Source organism: Tupaia chinensis, unplaced genomic scaffold (genome assembly GCF_000334495.1).
Source record: "Tupaia chinensis unplaced genomic scaffold, TupChi_1.0 Scaffold148822_2, whole genome shotgun sequence".
Lineage (NCBI taxonomy): Eukaryota > Metazoa > Chordata > Mammalia > Scandentia > Tupaiidae > Tupaia > Tupaia belangeri.
In genome coordinates, this window is record NW_006208670.1 from 646,751 (window position 1) to 662,712 (window position 15,962).

The 15,962-nt window shown below is 54.7% G+C and overlaps 1 protein-coding gene across 1 annotated transcript in view; it reads left to right on the forward strand.

The window, feature by feature from the left end:
* Window positions 1-347: 347 nt before the first annotated feature.
* GALNT15 (polypeptide N-acetylgalactosaminyltransferase 15) overlaps window positions 348-15,962 on the forward strand; it is a 23,532-nt gene continuing 7,917 nt past the window's right edge. The window contains exons 1-6 of the mRNA XM_027769169.1: window positions 348-1,866; window positions 7,155-7,321; window positions 7,567-7,771; window positions 11,561-11,728; window positions 13,855-13,972; window positions 15,734-15,928. Of these exons, the coding sequence (XP_027624970.1) occupies window positions 1,100-1,866; window positions 7,155-7,321; window positions 7,567-7,771; window positions 11,561-11,728; window positions 13,855-13,972; window positions 15,734-15,928 (1,620 nt within the window). The 5' untranslated portion in view covers window positions 348-1,099. The remainder of the gene's footprint in view (window positions 1,867-7,154; window positions 7,322-7,566; window positions 7,772-11,560; window positions 11,729-13,854; window positions 13,973-15,733; window positions 15,929-15,962) is intronic.

A 15,962-nucleotide genomic window follows, 5' to 3' on the forward strand; every position in this document is an offset into this window, starting at 1 on the left:
TGCGACGCCCTCCGAGGGATGCCCTGCATGACCCCACGCCTCTTACCGCTCTCATCCCATTCCCCATCATGCTGTGCCCACCTCGCCCTCTCCAGCTGCAGGCCGGGCTCTTCCTCCGACATGCCAGACACGTCCCGGCCCGAGCCTTCACGTGTGTCCTTCCACCTGCACACCCAGCCCCGGGGAGCTGTGCACCCCTCCCGGACTCAAGGGCTGACTCCTGTGGAGCCCCCTCCGAATCCCCGCCCAGCCTCCTCCTGGCTGTTTCCTGGCCCAGCTCATCACCTGCCCCTACACACTCTGATCAATTCTCTCTCTTTCTCCCCGTAGAATCTGAGCTCCATGGGGTGCACACTCCAGCCCGCTTCATTCATGGCCGCGCTCGCAGGCCCCGACAGTGGGGACCCATATCCAATGTGCATCGGAAACGTGCGGGCTGACTGCAGGCAGTTGCTCACCGTGCCGCCTCCGGGAGCCCCCTGGTGGCCGCCCAGCGCCCAGCGCCCAGGAGGCATTCATTACTCCCGTGGATTCGGGAGGTGCTTGGCGAGGTCTCCTCCCACAGCCTGTTTTCGGGGAGCCGGGTCTAGCTTGGCAGGTCCCGCGAGGGAGGCCAAGGTGCCCGTGGATAACAGCCAGTTCCTTGCATCACGGTCACTCGCTCAGCCTTTCTGAGCCAGGAGGGAGAGCTCCTCCCTGCTCCAGAGTTGGGAAAGAATCGTCCTGCCAACCAGAGTGGCGCGGAACGCCGGGACCCGACTGTTCTGGCGGTGACCTGCCCTCCTGCAAAGCCGGGGAATAGTGAGGGCATTAGGACCGGGCGCGGGGAGCCAGGCTCCGCTGGCTGGGGTCTGGGGAGCTCCGAGGCTGAGCGGCTGTGGGAAGAAAGTCCCGCACCATACCACCACCGCTGGCTGACATCTGATCAGACCGACTCTCCTACTCTGCTCGCCCGGGACCTCCCAGCTCCCCCAGCCACGCCGCAGCAGCCCACCAACCCGCTCGCTCTGCAAGATGGGAGAGGAAGCGCCGGATGGACACCTGAGCCGGATGGAATCGCTGTCTTTTCCCAGGGAGAAGCCCTGGGGGCCAGGGGGACATGCAACTGCAGCTCGGTGTGGAGTCCCCGCAGGTGGGATTTCAGCACGCAAGTAAGGCTATCCCTGGAGAAGGTCTGTTGTCTCGGCGCAGTGGAAGCAGGTCTCAAGGCTGCTGGCCAACGTCAGGTGGGAAAGGCCGGCTGAGTGACAAGCGACGCCTTCCAGGTGGAGCCACCGCTGGAGGAACTGGGCCCCAGGGAAGCGGCCGTGAGCATGACCTGTCGCGTTCGGCTAGCCCTGGCAGCATGCTCCTGAGGAAGCGGCCCCGGCCCGGGCTTTGCAGGCTCCAGTGCTGCCTACTGGTCCTGACGCTGGGGTGTGCCCTGGCGATGGTGGCCATGCTGCGTCCTGCCCCCCGCCACCTGCGCCAGGCCGGCACAGCCCAGGCCAGCAGGCACCACCCTGAGGCAGGGTACCGTCTGGACTTCGGGGAACCCCAGGAATGGGTACTGGAGGCCGAGGATGAGGACACGGAGTACGGGACCCTGGAGGGCCTGCCATCCCTTCTCGCGCTGCAGGAAGATCAGCTGCTGGTGGCCGTGGTGTCACCCCGGGCCAGAGGGAACCAGAGCCAGGGCAGGAGAGCGGGCAGCTACCAGCTCGTCAAGCAGCTGGGCAGGAGGAAGGATGAGGGGGCTCCGGAGAGCGACTGGGGGGCTGAGGAGGAGGAGCTGACCCGGCTCGGCCTGGACCCACTGGGCCTCCACGGGGAGCTCAGTGCCCGCAGCCCCCTGCAGAGGGCCCTGCCCGAGGTGCGACACCCACTGTAAGTAAGGCCCCTGCTTCCCTTCCCTGGAGTTGGGGCGTGTCAGGTGGCAGCCAACGTGGGATGAGCCCTCCTGCGCTCTCCTGCCTTGTCCTTGGGTGGTGCTTCTTGTGGCCTTGTGGTCCCTGGACGAGTGGCATCATTGTTACCTGAGCACCTGTGAGGAAGCAGCCTCAGCGTCCACCCCAGACCCGCTGAATCGGACACCCTGGGCGGGGCCGGGGTCTCCACTAAACCCTCTGATGGGAAGTAAGGAGCGCCTATTTGCTCGTCCTCTGCTGTCCTGGGTTCTAGGCCCCCTCTGACTGGGCCAGCCGCGCCAGCTGAGACCCACAGGAGGCAGGTTGGAGCAGGTGTCTGCACATTTGCTATCTGAGGGTTCTCGTCGTCTTTGCCTTCCTTTTGGACCAGAGTCATTGCCACGCGCGCTCCTGACTCCGGCCATGTGACTGGCTGTAATCTGGGAGACCCTCGTGTACTAGTTCATGAAGTCCCGCCAAGTTTTACCCCCCCTAGGATGGCAGTCATTACCCTCAGGGCTGTTTATCACTGGGAAAGTAAGCCACATGGCTGCCCACAGTCACACGGCGAGCAGAGGCCGAAGCAGGGGTCCGGCTGCAGGCATCCACGCTGTGGTCTGCCTGGACACCCCTCTCTGTCCCCCATTCACCAGGCTGGGGGGCGATTCTAGCACCCAAGATCTAGAGTACTAACCGGCAGGGCAGTCCCACACTGAGGACGGAGGCTGGCAAGTGTGCAGGGCATGCAGAGTGGAGCCAGGGAGAGGACAGGCTCCCCCCCACCCCCGTGCCCCTGCCCACCCGCCTATCATCATGGCCGACCGGGTCACCCGGTTAGTCTGCGTGCTCTCGGCTCCTGCACTCAGACTTCCTGGAAAGCAAACGCGTCCTCCGACCTTGGGTGAGCTGCTCCGTGTGTAGCAGCAGTTGGGGGCAGGCCGCGTACTCCCCCTTGGCTCCTCGGTCACTGCGTTCATTGTCCTGCCAGCGCGGGCCTCCAGCCGTGTGCCGGGGGCCTCACTCCGCAGTCCGGAGGCCCAGCCCTGCCATTCCGACTCCAGCCTTGTCTTCCAAGACTCTTCAGGAAATCCCACTGTCTTCCAGGTTTGCTCTGTCTGCACCCCGGAATTAAAACTCAGTACCTAGGCTACCAAAGCTGAGTGTCACCCATGTATTAGTGTGTTTACTGCTTGCCTCCCCGCTCTGCAAGCCCCACAGAAAAGCAGCCTTAGTCTGTGCGGTGTAGCCCAGTGACCCCCACACAGTAAAACATACACACGGTCATTCCCAGTTGGATACGTTTTTCATTTTCCTAGAGCATGGCTGTGAGTGCAGTGTGCGTGCATGTGCAGCACACACTCTGTGCGTCGTGTCGTGTGGGTGGATGGTGGACACACGTGTAGTGTATCGTAGATGGGTGTGGTCATTATGAAGTACCTGTGTGCTCAGCATGCACACATGTTTGCACGTGGTGTGATGCACACAGGTATGAGCGATGTGGTGTGTTATGTGTGCATGTACCGTGCTGTGTCTGTGAAGTGTGTGATACACATGTGTATTGTGTATGCTACACATTAGGGTGATGTGCTCATGCATGGTGCATGCATGTGCATACGTATGGCCACGTGGTGACTGTTTTGTCTGTTTGTGTGCTGCATGTGTGCACGTGTGTTGTCCTGTGACTGCGTTACGTGTATGATGTGCTCTTGTGTGTATTTTGAAGGGTGCTGCATGTGTTGTGGTACATGTGTATGTGAGCAGGTATACTGTACTCTGCATGTGGAATGACACACACATGTGTGTTGTGCTACAAGTGTGGGTGAATGCTGGGGCATGTGCATGCATACTATGCATATGTGCACGTGTGTGCTGTGTATGGTGTGCATGGGTGTGATGCATGTGTGGATTACATGTGTTGTGCATGTGCACACACACCATGCTTGCGCTGTGTGCGTGTGTGTGCTGTGATACAGTGTTTGCTTCATGTTTGTGTAGTAGGTGTGTGCACATGTACTTGTGTGTGTTGCGTGCTAGGCTGCATGTGTGTAATAGGTGTGTTGTCCATCATCTGACTTGCACACGTGTATGTGTGCAGACATGTTAGGTGTGTTCACTCATGTGCTGTGACATGTGGTGTGTGATGTGCAGTGTGAGACGCAAGTCCGGGCACATTCTGTGCCATGCGTTTGATGTGCACACGCATGTTCTCCTGTGTGTGTGCACCACTTCGGCGGTGGCTTCTGCCCACCGTTGTAACCAAACCGGCTTAGTTTGCTTGGACTCCCTGGTCTGAAAGTCCCAGGCAGCGGCAGCGGCAGCGGGAAAACCTCTCAGCCCCCCGGAGAGGCGGACGTCGGGCTCCACCCCGCTCTCCAGTTCGCTCAGGCCCGCCGGCTTCGGGGGGAGGTGTGCTGCGCCCTCTGCTGGCCCCGGCCTGCGCGTGCGGCGGGTGCGCCCCAGACCCTGGCCCAGGACTCCGTGTCCATCCGCAGCTCTGGCGCTGACGCTCCCCTTTCTCACACCTCTCCTGGACGCGCGGGAGCCCCTGCAAAGCCAAGCAACGAGCCCTACCCTCCCTCCAGGCCTCTCCTCCCGCCCCTTTGCAGCCAGGTGAGAGGACAGCAGGACAGCAGTGTCCAGCGCCTACCCTGCAGCCCTGCACTGCTTTCCCACAGGGCTGGGGAGCCTGGCATCCGCAGCCTCCACCTGCCGCCTGCTGTGGCTCCCCTCCATCCCTCTGGGTCATGGGGGCAATGGCTCCTGCATTAAGGAGGCACGGTGAGAGCAAGTGCTTTGTCCTCTTCGTGCCTAGGGCAGTGGCTCCATCAGAATGTCTGGAGGGCTTGTTTAAATGGAGATGCCTGGGGCCAACAGGTATCCTGGTGGTTAAGGTGCTGGACTCCCACATGGCCGACCACGGTTCAAGTTTCAACCTGGTGCTTGAAAATCATGTCAGACATGTGTAGGTGTATGTCCGAAATCCCAAGAGGAGAACAGAGGAGAAGGGATAATGGTGTGGCCATCTACCACCCCACGCCCAGGGAGGTGATTTCTCACGTTCCCTCTCTCTCTGTCTCTCTCTCTGGCATGTGCACATGACTTATGGGAAAACAGAAAAAGCCCGGCCCCCGCTCCTAGAGTCTGACACAGGGGGTCCGCAGTGGAGCCACACATCCGGGGTCTGCAAGCTCCTGGGTTCTGCTGCTCCTGCCACGAGCTGGGAACACTCTGCAAGCCCTGCCCTGAGCAGCTCGTCACGCCTCCCAGGTTGGCCAGAGCACTGCTCTGCAACTGGATTGGGACATAGGTCACCTGGGTGTCCTGGTAGAATGCAGCCTCCTTGGGGCCAGCAGATGGCGTAATGGTTAAGTTGCTGGACGCCATATAGTTGACGGCAGTTTAAGTCCCGGACCGGGTTATTTTAAACGCACACCGAGCACGTGTGTGTGTGTGTCCAAGATCCCCAGAGGAGAATGGAGGAGAAGAGATTGCAGTGTGACCATCCCCCTGGGGGGTAATTCTCACTTTCTGACTCTCTGTGTCTCTGGCAAGCACATGTGCCCTATAGCAAAAAACTCTCTCGAGAAATAAATAAATAAATGGTAAAATAAATAAATAAAAAGAATGTGGTCTCCTTCAGCAGGCCAAGGTGCAGAGAGACCAGCCCTGTCAGGTCCCAGACCACGCTTTGCGGGCTGCACCTCTGTTCCCAAAGTCTGCAGTCGTCCGATTGAGTCCCCCATGTTGCTTGCTAAAATATGCACAAGATCTAAAACTTCATGGGAGAGGTATATGATATTACAGTGAAGGACAATAAATAAAAAATAAATAAAAAGGACCCTGAGAACCCAACAATAAAAAAAGGCAACCGATTTAATGGGCAAATGATTTGAATACACGTTTCTCCCAGTCAGACGTAGAAACGGCCAATCTCACATGACACGTTCAGGTCGTCAGTGAGGAAATGCAAATCAAAACCGCAAGGAGACACCATCTCGTTTCCGAAGGGATGGCTGAGATGAAAAGGGACAGTAACGGGTGCTGGCAAGGGTGCGGCGGGATTAGAACTCTCGTACGGTGCCGTGGGGCAGGGAAGTGGTGCTACTGCTTTAGGAGATGGTTTGGCAGTCCCTCAAAATGTCCACTGTGAAGCGACCCTATGACCCAGCCATGCCAATCGTAGGTATATACCCGACAGCTAAACATACGTGTTCACACAAACATGTACACGTCAAAACACGTAACATTAGCCGTAATAGCCAAAACGTGGAAACGACCCAAATTTTCCTCATCTTATGAATGGATAAACAAAACATGGCATTGTTACACGTGGAAAATCATTCTGCAATGAAAAGGGTGAGACACATGCCACACACGATAAACCTTGCAAACATCGCTCTCATGACTTAGATCAGCCACGACAGGCCACGGAGCGTGTCAGTCCATGTATAGAGCACCCAGGCAGAGTCCGGCCTGCCGTTCATGCTCACGCAGGTCCCACCTGCCCCTTCAGCGGGGCTCACAGAGAGCTGGTGTTCATTGTGCGTTGTGCTGTACTAGGTCGGAGCGTGAGTAAAACAAAACATAACTGAAATAGTCCCTGCCCTTGGATGCGTGCCGACTGGAGGCCCTAGGACACGGGCCCGAGCTCCGTGAGGCTGGCGACGTCAGCGTCCCACTGTACAGATGAGGATGTGTCTACCGAGGACGGTGGCGACGCCTCAATGGTGACAAGGGGCATGGGTTAAATACGGTACAAGAGCTGGTATGCGTGGGGGTCGAGGGAGCGAGGACGGCACTGCTGAGGGGTAGTGGGGTTGCTTTACACAGAAGTTCTGAGAAAACCCAAGGAGTGCTGGCCCTTGGGCTGCTGGGAGAGCCACATGCTGGGAACCACCCACCAGGGCCAGGGAGAGTGGGGGGGGCACCCACATGGTGTGATGGTTCAGCGGCTGCACCCACATGGTGTGATTGTTCAGCAGCTGGATCCCATATGGCCAGTCCCATGGTTCGGGTCCTGGGCACAGAAGGTTGAAAAACATCCCAGGTAGATGAATGTGCATGCCCCAAATCCCAATGGGAGAATGGAGGAGAGGGGCTTGGAGCGTGCCTGTCAACCCTGGGGAGAATTTCTCACTTTCCTGTCTCCCTGTCTCTGGCAAGAACGCGTGCCCCGTAGCAAGCTGAAGAAGACAAGGAACGAAGAAGGGGTGGCGGGTGTTCCTCATGGCCTCTCTTGCCCACGGCTCCTGCTTCTCTCCCCTGCAGGTGCCTGCAGCAGCAGCCTGGGGACGGCCTGCCCACGGCCAGCGTCATCCTCTCTTTCCACGGCGAGGACTGGCCCGCCCTCCTCAGGACTGTGCACAGCATCCTCCGCACAGCGCCCAGGGCCTTCCTGAAGGAGATCATCCTCGTGGACGACCTCAGTGAGCAAGGTGCCCACCTGTCCTCCAGGCTCCCTCGGGCAGGCTGGGTCCCGGGCAGGTCCCTTGGAAGAGGGTGGAGTGGGAAGCGCATTAAGAGGATGGCTGTGTCATGGTGCCCACTGCCGCCTCGGTCCTGGGCCAGGCGCGTCGTGCAGAAACCCAAAGAGTTTCTCGCATCCTTCCCGGCCTTCCGGCCTAAGGCTCTTTTCCACCTCACTGCGTCACCTCACTGACCACAGCCCTGTCGGTTCCAGGACAGCTCAAGTCTGCTCTCAGCGAGCACGTGGCCCGGCTGGAGGGTGTGAAGCTGCTCAGAAGCAACAAGAGGCTGGGGGCCGTGAAGGCCCGGATGCTGGGGGCCACCAGAGCTGCGGGGGACGTGCTGGTCTTCATGGACGCCCACTGCGAGTGCCACCCCGGCTGGCTGGAGCCCCTCCTCGGCAGAATCGCCGGTGACAGGTAGCCAACCCCGGGGTCTGCGGTGCTCCAAGTGGAAGGGTCGTGCCTCCGCTCTTCGAAACGGTGCCCGAGGCCTGCCATTCAGAGTGGCTGTGCTTTGGGACCTGCAGGTGCTTGAACGTGCTTGCTGCTGGTTTGCTGGAGGGTGTGCGCTCACCGGAGAGACCAGAGACAGAGAGGAAGGCAGAGGGAGAAGCACTTCCCATGAAGGGCATGCTCATTCTGCTCGCTCCCTCCTCTTGGGATTTTGGGTGCATACACACACACCCACACACACGCCTGAGTGTTCCTTAAGCCACAGCTGGGTCTGGGACTCCAACTGCAGGTCGGCCATGCGGGGTCCGGCCGCCCTCCCTTCCAGGCAGCAGAGCCAGTCCAAGTGTCTCTTCCAGGTCACACGGGTAGCTTTGCTGTTGTGCTTGCACGTGAATTTCCAAGAGTAACAGACACGTCTGTAGGTACGAAGGCTAAACGTCACACTGGGGTGTTGGCTGTCCTTCCCTCGCCTTTCCAGCCACGAGACCGCGGTTACTGACCTGCTGAGACGGTCGCTGTGGTGACACAGGAAAGCTCTCCCGCGTCGCTCCCTGACGTTTTACTCTTCATTGCTAGCCCACGTACTCGGACGGCCATGATTAATCACTCACTTACCCACTTAATGCAGAGGGGAAGGAAGGCGTGGGGAAGGAGAGGGTGCTGGAGGCAGGGAGTGCACCTCGCAGAAGATGCTCGCGAAAGTCTGAGCTTCCAGAAAGACGGCCGAAATGAGAAATGTGATGAATGGTAGAGTGGATGAAAGCTGGATCTTGTTTTTCTGGTTATAAAAGAAAAGATCCATGTACACCTTCGTCGAGAAGTACGCAGCACGGATGTCTGGGACCGCCGACTGCAGAGGCCAGAGCGCCGTTCCCTTTCTCGAGGGTCCTGGTCTCTGATGACAGCTCGAGTGGATGCGCCTCCCCTGAAGTCAGCCATGGGCTTCCCCGGGGCGTGAGCCTGAAGCCCCCAGACGCTTGGCCAGTAGTCAGATCCATCCCATCGCGGGGTCATTCCGCAGGGACCGGTGACTTGGGAGGGGTCTGGTGTCCTTTCCTCCTCGTCTTGCTTCTCAGTTCTAGGTCAACACAGGGAGTCCAAAACTAGCGGAGGCCCAGAGGGATGAGGTTCCCCTTGCCCTCCCGGAGGAACCGAGAGAAAGGAGAAGCAAGCCGCGTCCTGGGTCTAGGTATAGACTTGCTCTAACCTCGGTCCCTCAAGGCCACGGAGTAGAGCAGAATTGAATTCAGGGCCACCCTGGCTCTCTCCGCGTGACCTGGGCTCACTCTGGCCTGGCTGCCTCCGAAGTGGGTGGATCCAAGATGCAAACAGATAGGAGTGTGAACAGCGAGGCTGCGGTCTCGTCCCGGGGGTCGTGCTTCTCTGAGTGGCACCTCCCGACCACCCTCCACGTCAGGCCCGGTCCATCCCATGCACAGACTTTATCGAGAGATGCCAGAAAATAAAAAAAAAAAGACCGAGGTATTGCCTGGGAGGGGACCAGCTGCTGCCACACCCGACTACCCGTTTAATCAAAGACAGAGCCCCCATTTCCCGCGTAGGTCTCTCCGAGGCCCTGTCTACAGGCTGTGTGTGTCGGGGGGAGCTGGCAGAAAACCCAGTCCCCAGCAGGGCAGGGACACACAGATGCTAGACTTCGGCTTGCTCGAACACCACGTGCTCACGTGGATGTGCGTTACCCCAGGGACACCGCCTGGCTTGACAATCCTGATCCCTTACCCAATCCAGCTTTGTGACACGAGGAGGAGCGAGAACTAGGCCTGGGGGACCAGGGATCCCCGACCGCTCGGCAACGGTGCGCAGCACAGTATTTCATACGTGTGCATGTCAGTAGTATTTTTTCAAGGAAGGTCTATAGTTTTCCCTGATTCCCAAGGGGATCCAAAGCTCCTTCCCCCTCCACCAAAGTTAAGAGTCACAGTCCTAGAGCATTACAGTGAAAAAGACCCAGGTCAACAGTAGCTGGGTGATTAAGGCAGCTAGATCGCACATGGCCAAGTGTGCAGTTCGAATCCTGGACATGGCAGCTGGAGAAACACGCTGGGCCCATGTGCACGTGTGCCTGAAATCCCCGAGGAGAAGGTTGTGTTGTGACCACTCCCCATGAAGGGCGATTCTCACTCCTCCCTCACCCCTGTCTCCTGCCATCAAATGCATGCAGACTCCAGCAAAATGTTTTTTAAAAGGAAAGAGAAAAAGATCTCTGTGGGAAGTAGTTTCATCCTCATTTTAGAAAGAGGGAAGTGAGGCCCAGAGAGGTATAACATTACCTTAAGATCATTAGTGGAGGAGCTAAGCCTCGAACTCCATTCTCAGTGCTGTCAAGGAGGTTTCCAGAGAAAGAATGAGGCCCACATGCCGCTTCTGTTTGTTGGTTTTATTTATAAGCAGAGGACATGAGTGCTGGCCAGAGAGAGAGAGCAGCAGAGGAGGAAGGCCTGCACAGGGGTGTGTACGCCGCGGTTAACTCTTCATTTCTCCATCCTGTCGGGACTGAGAGCACACATGCACACACACAGGCGCACACACACGCCTGGTGTGATTTCAGGTCTCCAGGGTGGGAGTTTGAGCTGCACAGCTGCCCACGGGGGCTCAGCTCCTGTACCCACTAGGCTGGGGACTAGCCCGCGACCTGCTCTTCAGTGAAATGAGTCCCGATTCCTGTGGAAAACATTCTCTGGGATAGTGCTGCACCACGGAAACACAGCACGAGCCGCGTAGAAAACCTTAAACTCTTAGTCACATTACAAACTAAAAAGAGACAGATGAAATTAATTTTAATAATATATTTTAGTTAGCTTGGTATAACAAAATACTGTTATTGGAACATGTATTTAATTTAAAAATTATTGAATTTTTTACAACTTTTTTTTCTTTCTTTTTAGAGATTTTTGCCTTAGGGTGCATGCACTTGCTAGAGAGACAGAGACAATGAGAGAGAAAGTGAGAAATCACCCCCAGGGGGAATGGCCAGGTCACAAACCCTTGCCTCCAGTCTCCTTTTGGGATCTTGGGCATGTACGCACATGTGCCCGGGTTGTATAAAGCCACTAGGTCCAGGACTCAAACTGCAGTTGGCCATATGGGAGTCCAGCGATGTAACTGCCATGCCATCTGCTGCTGGCCCCAACGGCTTTGATATATATACATATATACATATATATCAAGGTCTCTGAATTCAGTGTATACTTTATTTATTTATTTATTTATTTATTTATTTATTTATTTATTTATTTATTTATTTATTTATTTATTTATTTATTTATTTATTTATTTATTTATTTATTTATTTATTTATTTATTTATTTTTGCCGTAGCGTGTGTGTGCTCACTGGGAGAGACAGAGAGAGGGTAAGTGAGAATGAGGGATGGCCACATCACAATCCTTTCTCCTCTGAGGGATGGACACATCACAATCCTTTCTCCTCCATGTTCCTCTTGGGATCCTAGGCATGCACACATACATGCCCAGCATGATTTTCAAACCACTGGGCCTGGGATTCGAACTGTGGTCTGCCATGTGGGCATACAGCACCTTAACCATCACACCACCTGCTGGCCCCTCCCGTGTGTGCTTTACACTTACCCACATCTCCATTTGCACAAACTAGACTTCAGGTGCCCAACGGGTATGAGTGCCTGGCTGCCATCTTGGGCAGCCTGAGTAGACCATGCTCCTGCCCCTGCTGGTGAGTGGTGGTACAGCTTGTGTGCTTTCACGATTCTCTCCAGGAGCAGGGTGGTGTCTCCTGTCATAGACGTGATAGACTGGAAGACTCTCCAGTACTACCCCTCCAGGGACCTGCAGCGCGGGGTGTTGGACTGGAAGCTCGATTTCCACTGGGAGCCCTTGCCGGAGCGTGAAAGGAAGGCCTTCCAGTCCCCCATCAGCCCCATCAGGTGAGGCCCCATGACAGCCCGCCCTTCCTCTGTCTCCTCAGGATGGACTCTGCTGCCAGACTCGTTTCCCAGCAAGTTATCTCAGTCGTGCCTGAGTTTCCTCATCTGCACATTGAGGGTAGCAATGTCTTGCAGCTTTGTGAAGACTGAGGGAGTTGGTGTAGAAAGCATTCAGAGAGTTCCGGGCACTCAGGTGTGGGGCTGCTAGCGTGATGACATGGCTATTTTAATGGGGGAGGTCAGTGTAGCTCTTTCAAATAGCTTCAAGAGATGCCCCAGTGTGGGAAAGTGAGGAACTTGAGCTGGGAGCCTGACCTGGCTCTCTCCCCAGGAAACACTGGAAATTCCTTGGCCTCAGGTCTTGGCAAAAAGGAAGAACTCAGCCATGTGGGAATCCAGCACCTTAACCACCACACCATCTACTGGCCTTGTGCTATGGTATGTTTTAAACACGGGTCCAGTCAGTTATTTGCAAAATCTAGAGAGCTCTGGAAATTAAGCATTTTAAAAATAATCCATTAGGCAGCAAAAGCTGTCCTAAGTTAAATGCTGTCTGCATAATTCTCATTTTCCCACCTACTGTGACTATTCATATACTTCCTTGAAGAAATAGGAGCATATTTGACTAACAAGTGCTTGCCTAAATCCCACTAGGGCTTATATGTAATATATTAGGTCATCTGGAAAGTCATGATGTATTTTTCTATGCAAAATATGTATAATAACTTTCTCAACAACCCAATATAATAACGTGTATCCACGTCATAAAGATAAGAAAAAAATCTGAATTAAAAAATACACTGGTGGGGCCAGCAGGTGACACAGTGGTTAAGGTGCTGGACTCCCATATAGTAGACTGTTGTTTGATCCCCAGACCTGGTGACTTGAAAATCACACCAGGTGTGTGTGCGTGTGTGCCCAAAATCCTGAGAGGAGAATGGAGGAGAAGGAATTGTGGCGTGGCCATCCCCCCCCGTGGGGTGATTTCTTGCTTTCTCTCTATCTCGCTCTGGTGAGCCTATGTGCCCTATGGTAAAAACCTAAACACACACACACACACACACACACATACACACACACACTCACACACTGGCCCCACAGGTTTCAGAGAAGGAACAGTGAACCTGCAACCCTAAAATGTAGTAAACGTGTAAAATGTGCCCAGTGCTGTGCTATGGCACTTTACATGACTTGTGTTTTGTTTTTGAGTCCCCTCCCTATTATGGAGCATATGGTTATCTCCAGTTAGAAGTGGGGCAACTGGGCTCAGAGAGGTTATTATCTCATCCAGGACCTTACAAATGGCGGCACGGTTGGAAATTTTGTTGTTATGAACTTTTTAATACAATACTTTTTTTTTCAATTCTAGTATAACAAAATGTTTTTAGCAATATAAAGGAGAGCAGTTTTATTCATATAATACTACTTTCTTGGTAATTAAAAAAATCTGAACTCTGAGTTATTAAGATATACATCTTAAGATATACCCAGAGTTTAGCTACATTAAAAATTGCACCTGAATAGAAGGACACTTGCTTGAAAGTGTCTGTCTATACCTTTTTCTGTTTAAAAACCCTCCCAAGGGATAGTATTGTCATCCTCATTCCCTTCCTCAGGGTTGGTAGCTTCCTGTATTTATAAGTCATGTGCATTTCCTCCAGGGCAGGTGGGGATATCCCTGCTTCTAGAGGATTGGGGAGGAGGTAGACAGTCATTGAGAAAACAGAAGAGGGTGAGTAGGGCTGCAAGGAAGGAGAGAAGAGAGCCTGACCTCTCCTCTGTCCAGGCCGTGCCACCTCCCTCACCATATCTTTCTTACCAATGCCTTCTTCCCAAACACCTCTCTAGAGGGACTCAAGCCAGAGGGTTGGGAGCCTTGGGCACGTTCCCCAGGCTCTCTCTATAGGACAGGATATAAAGGCAGGGTATAAAAGGCCAGCAACGGTAACTCTTTTTAGAAGATAACTTCCCTGGCGTCATTGACTTTCTCCAGTCATGCCATTAGATACACCGAGGTCTACCTGAATTCAGAATCCACTCTCTCCACCCCAGGAAGCCCCCAGCCCACAGCCTTTCCTGCAGGCTCTAGGTTCTGAACTGCAATCTCTTCCTGTCTTTCCATCCAGAAGCCCTGTAGTACCTGGACAGGTAGTGGCTGTGGACAGACATTACTTCCAAAACACTGGAGCATATGATCCTCTCCTGTCACAGCAGGGTGGCGAAAACCTCGAACTCTCTTTCAAGGTATGTCCTGGACTAGGGGAGGATATGGGTGGGGGTCTCTAGATTGGTGTGTAAGGTTGCAGCTTGGAGGGAGCTATTAGAAATGTCACTGGCTGGGGCCAGCAGATGGTGTGATGGTTGAGGTGTTGGACTTCCACATAGTTGACCACAATTTAAGTCCTAGACATGGTGGCTTGCCTTGTCGCTTTCTCTCTCTCTCTTTGATGAGTACACATGCCTTGTAGCAAATTAAAAAATACTGATAAATAAAATTAATTAAATAATTCTGAAGGAGGAGGAGGAGAAGAAGGAAAGAAATGTCACTGGCCAGGAATGAGGCAGTGGGCAAATCATGAAGTCATTACAACATAGCATGTACACCTCCCACTGCCTCCTCTTTCCCCTCTCTCATGCCCTACCTTGATTTCATTCTCAGCCTCTCTCATGAAATTGACTCTCAAAATATGCTGTCAGGACCATGTGTGGTGACTCTCCATTACTTAGCCCTAAAGCAGAAATTCCAAAAGTTGGGCTAGCCCTGTAGCCTATTGGTTAAAGGAGCTGGACCCACATGGCCAATCACGTGGTTTGAATCTTGAACTCCATGGCTTGGGTGCGTGTGTGCGTGTGTGCCTAAAATCCTTCAGGATGCAGAAATGGAGGAGAGAAGACTGTTACACCACATGCCCCCCTTGGGGAGTGTCTTCTCCCTGCTCTCTGTCTCTCTGTCTCTCTCTGGTGAGCACTAGCATTCTTTGGCAAAGTAAAACAATTTAAAAAGAAATTCCAGAGGTTCTGTGCACTCTCTGTCCATAGCATCTACAGCATCTTAGTAATTTTTTACAATGTCCACAAGCCAAAGCAAAACCAGAGCAGCTGTCTGTACTCAGTGGTTTGAACCAGTGTCTCTAACAGCTTAGTCCCTGTCGGGATCACACACCTTCTCCAAACTGGGACTCAGACTGGACCCACCACGTCCACTTCCTGCTCCACATTGATTATTGCGCGACACTACTTTCTATCACAGCCACCTCCAAAAACCGACCGCAGCTAAGACATCCATCCCCAGCAGGGCAGGGATCTAGGATAGAAAGCATGAATTACCTCCAGACCGTAACTGGCCGAAGGCCCAGCAGATGAGGCTATGGCTCTCACAAAAATCGAACCCACCTGCCCCGAGTTCCCTGAAGCACCTGGGCACACAGCCTGGGAGCCTCGGGCCAGCTGTTGTAGGGTGACTTCCATTTTGATCTTTACCCTCAAGTGTGACGCAAAAGGCACTTGGGAGTGGGGAGGCCCTCCCTACAGCAGTAAGACTACGTTTAAGGGGCGCTCGCGTCCCGCTGCACCGTTGCCGGCGTCTGGAGCCTCTGCAGCAGGAGACCTCACAAGTCTTTAGAAATTCCCCGGCCGGTAGGGACATTTTTCCCCCTACGGGAGCAAGTCTGTGGGGAGAAGGGGCTGGCGCACTCGGCTTCTTTTCTCTGAGTGCTGCTCTGAGCCTGCGTTTTAAGGAGAGCACATTTAGGTAGCTGCGTGCCACCCCTTGAAGTCCAAGCTGGGACAGCTCCCCAAGGTCTTCCCACCTTGCCATGCCCTGCCCAGAAACCCGTATTTGGAAACTACTGAAGCCGAGGGCCGTCATAACCCACCATTTCCGTGGATTTCCCATCGTTGCTGGAGGTGGGATGCAGAGGGGTCGCCCTCCTCCTCCCTGGCAGGCCTGGCTCTGTGGTGCCTGGAGGTGGGATGCAGAGGGGTCACCCTCCTCCTCCCTGGCAGGCCTGGCTCTGTGGCGGCTCCGTTGAAATCCTCCCCTGCTCTCGAGTGGGGCACGTCTACCGAAGCCAGGACGCGGACTCCTCCCTCGAGCGGGAGGCCATTCTGCAGGACAAGGCGCGCATCGCTGAGACCTGGCTGGGCTCCTTCAAGGAGACCTTCTACAGGCACAGCCCAGAGGCCTCCTCCGTGAGCACGGTCAGGGGCGGGCTCGGGGGGGCGTCTGCACCCC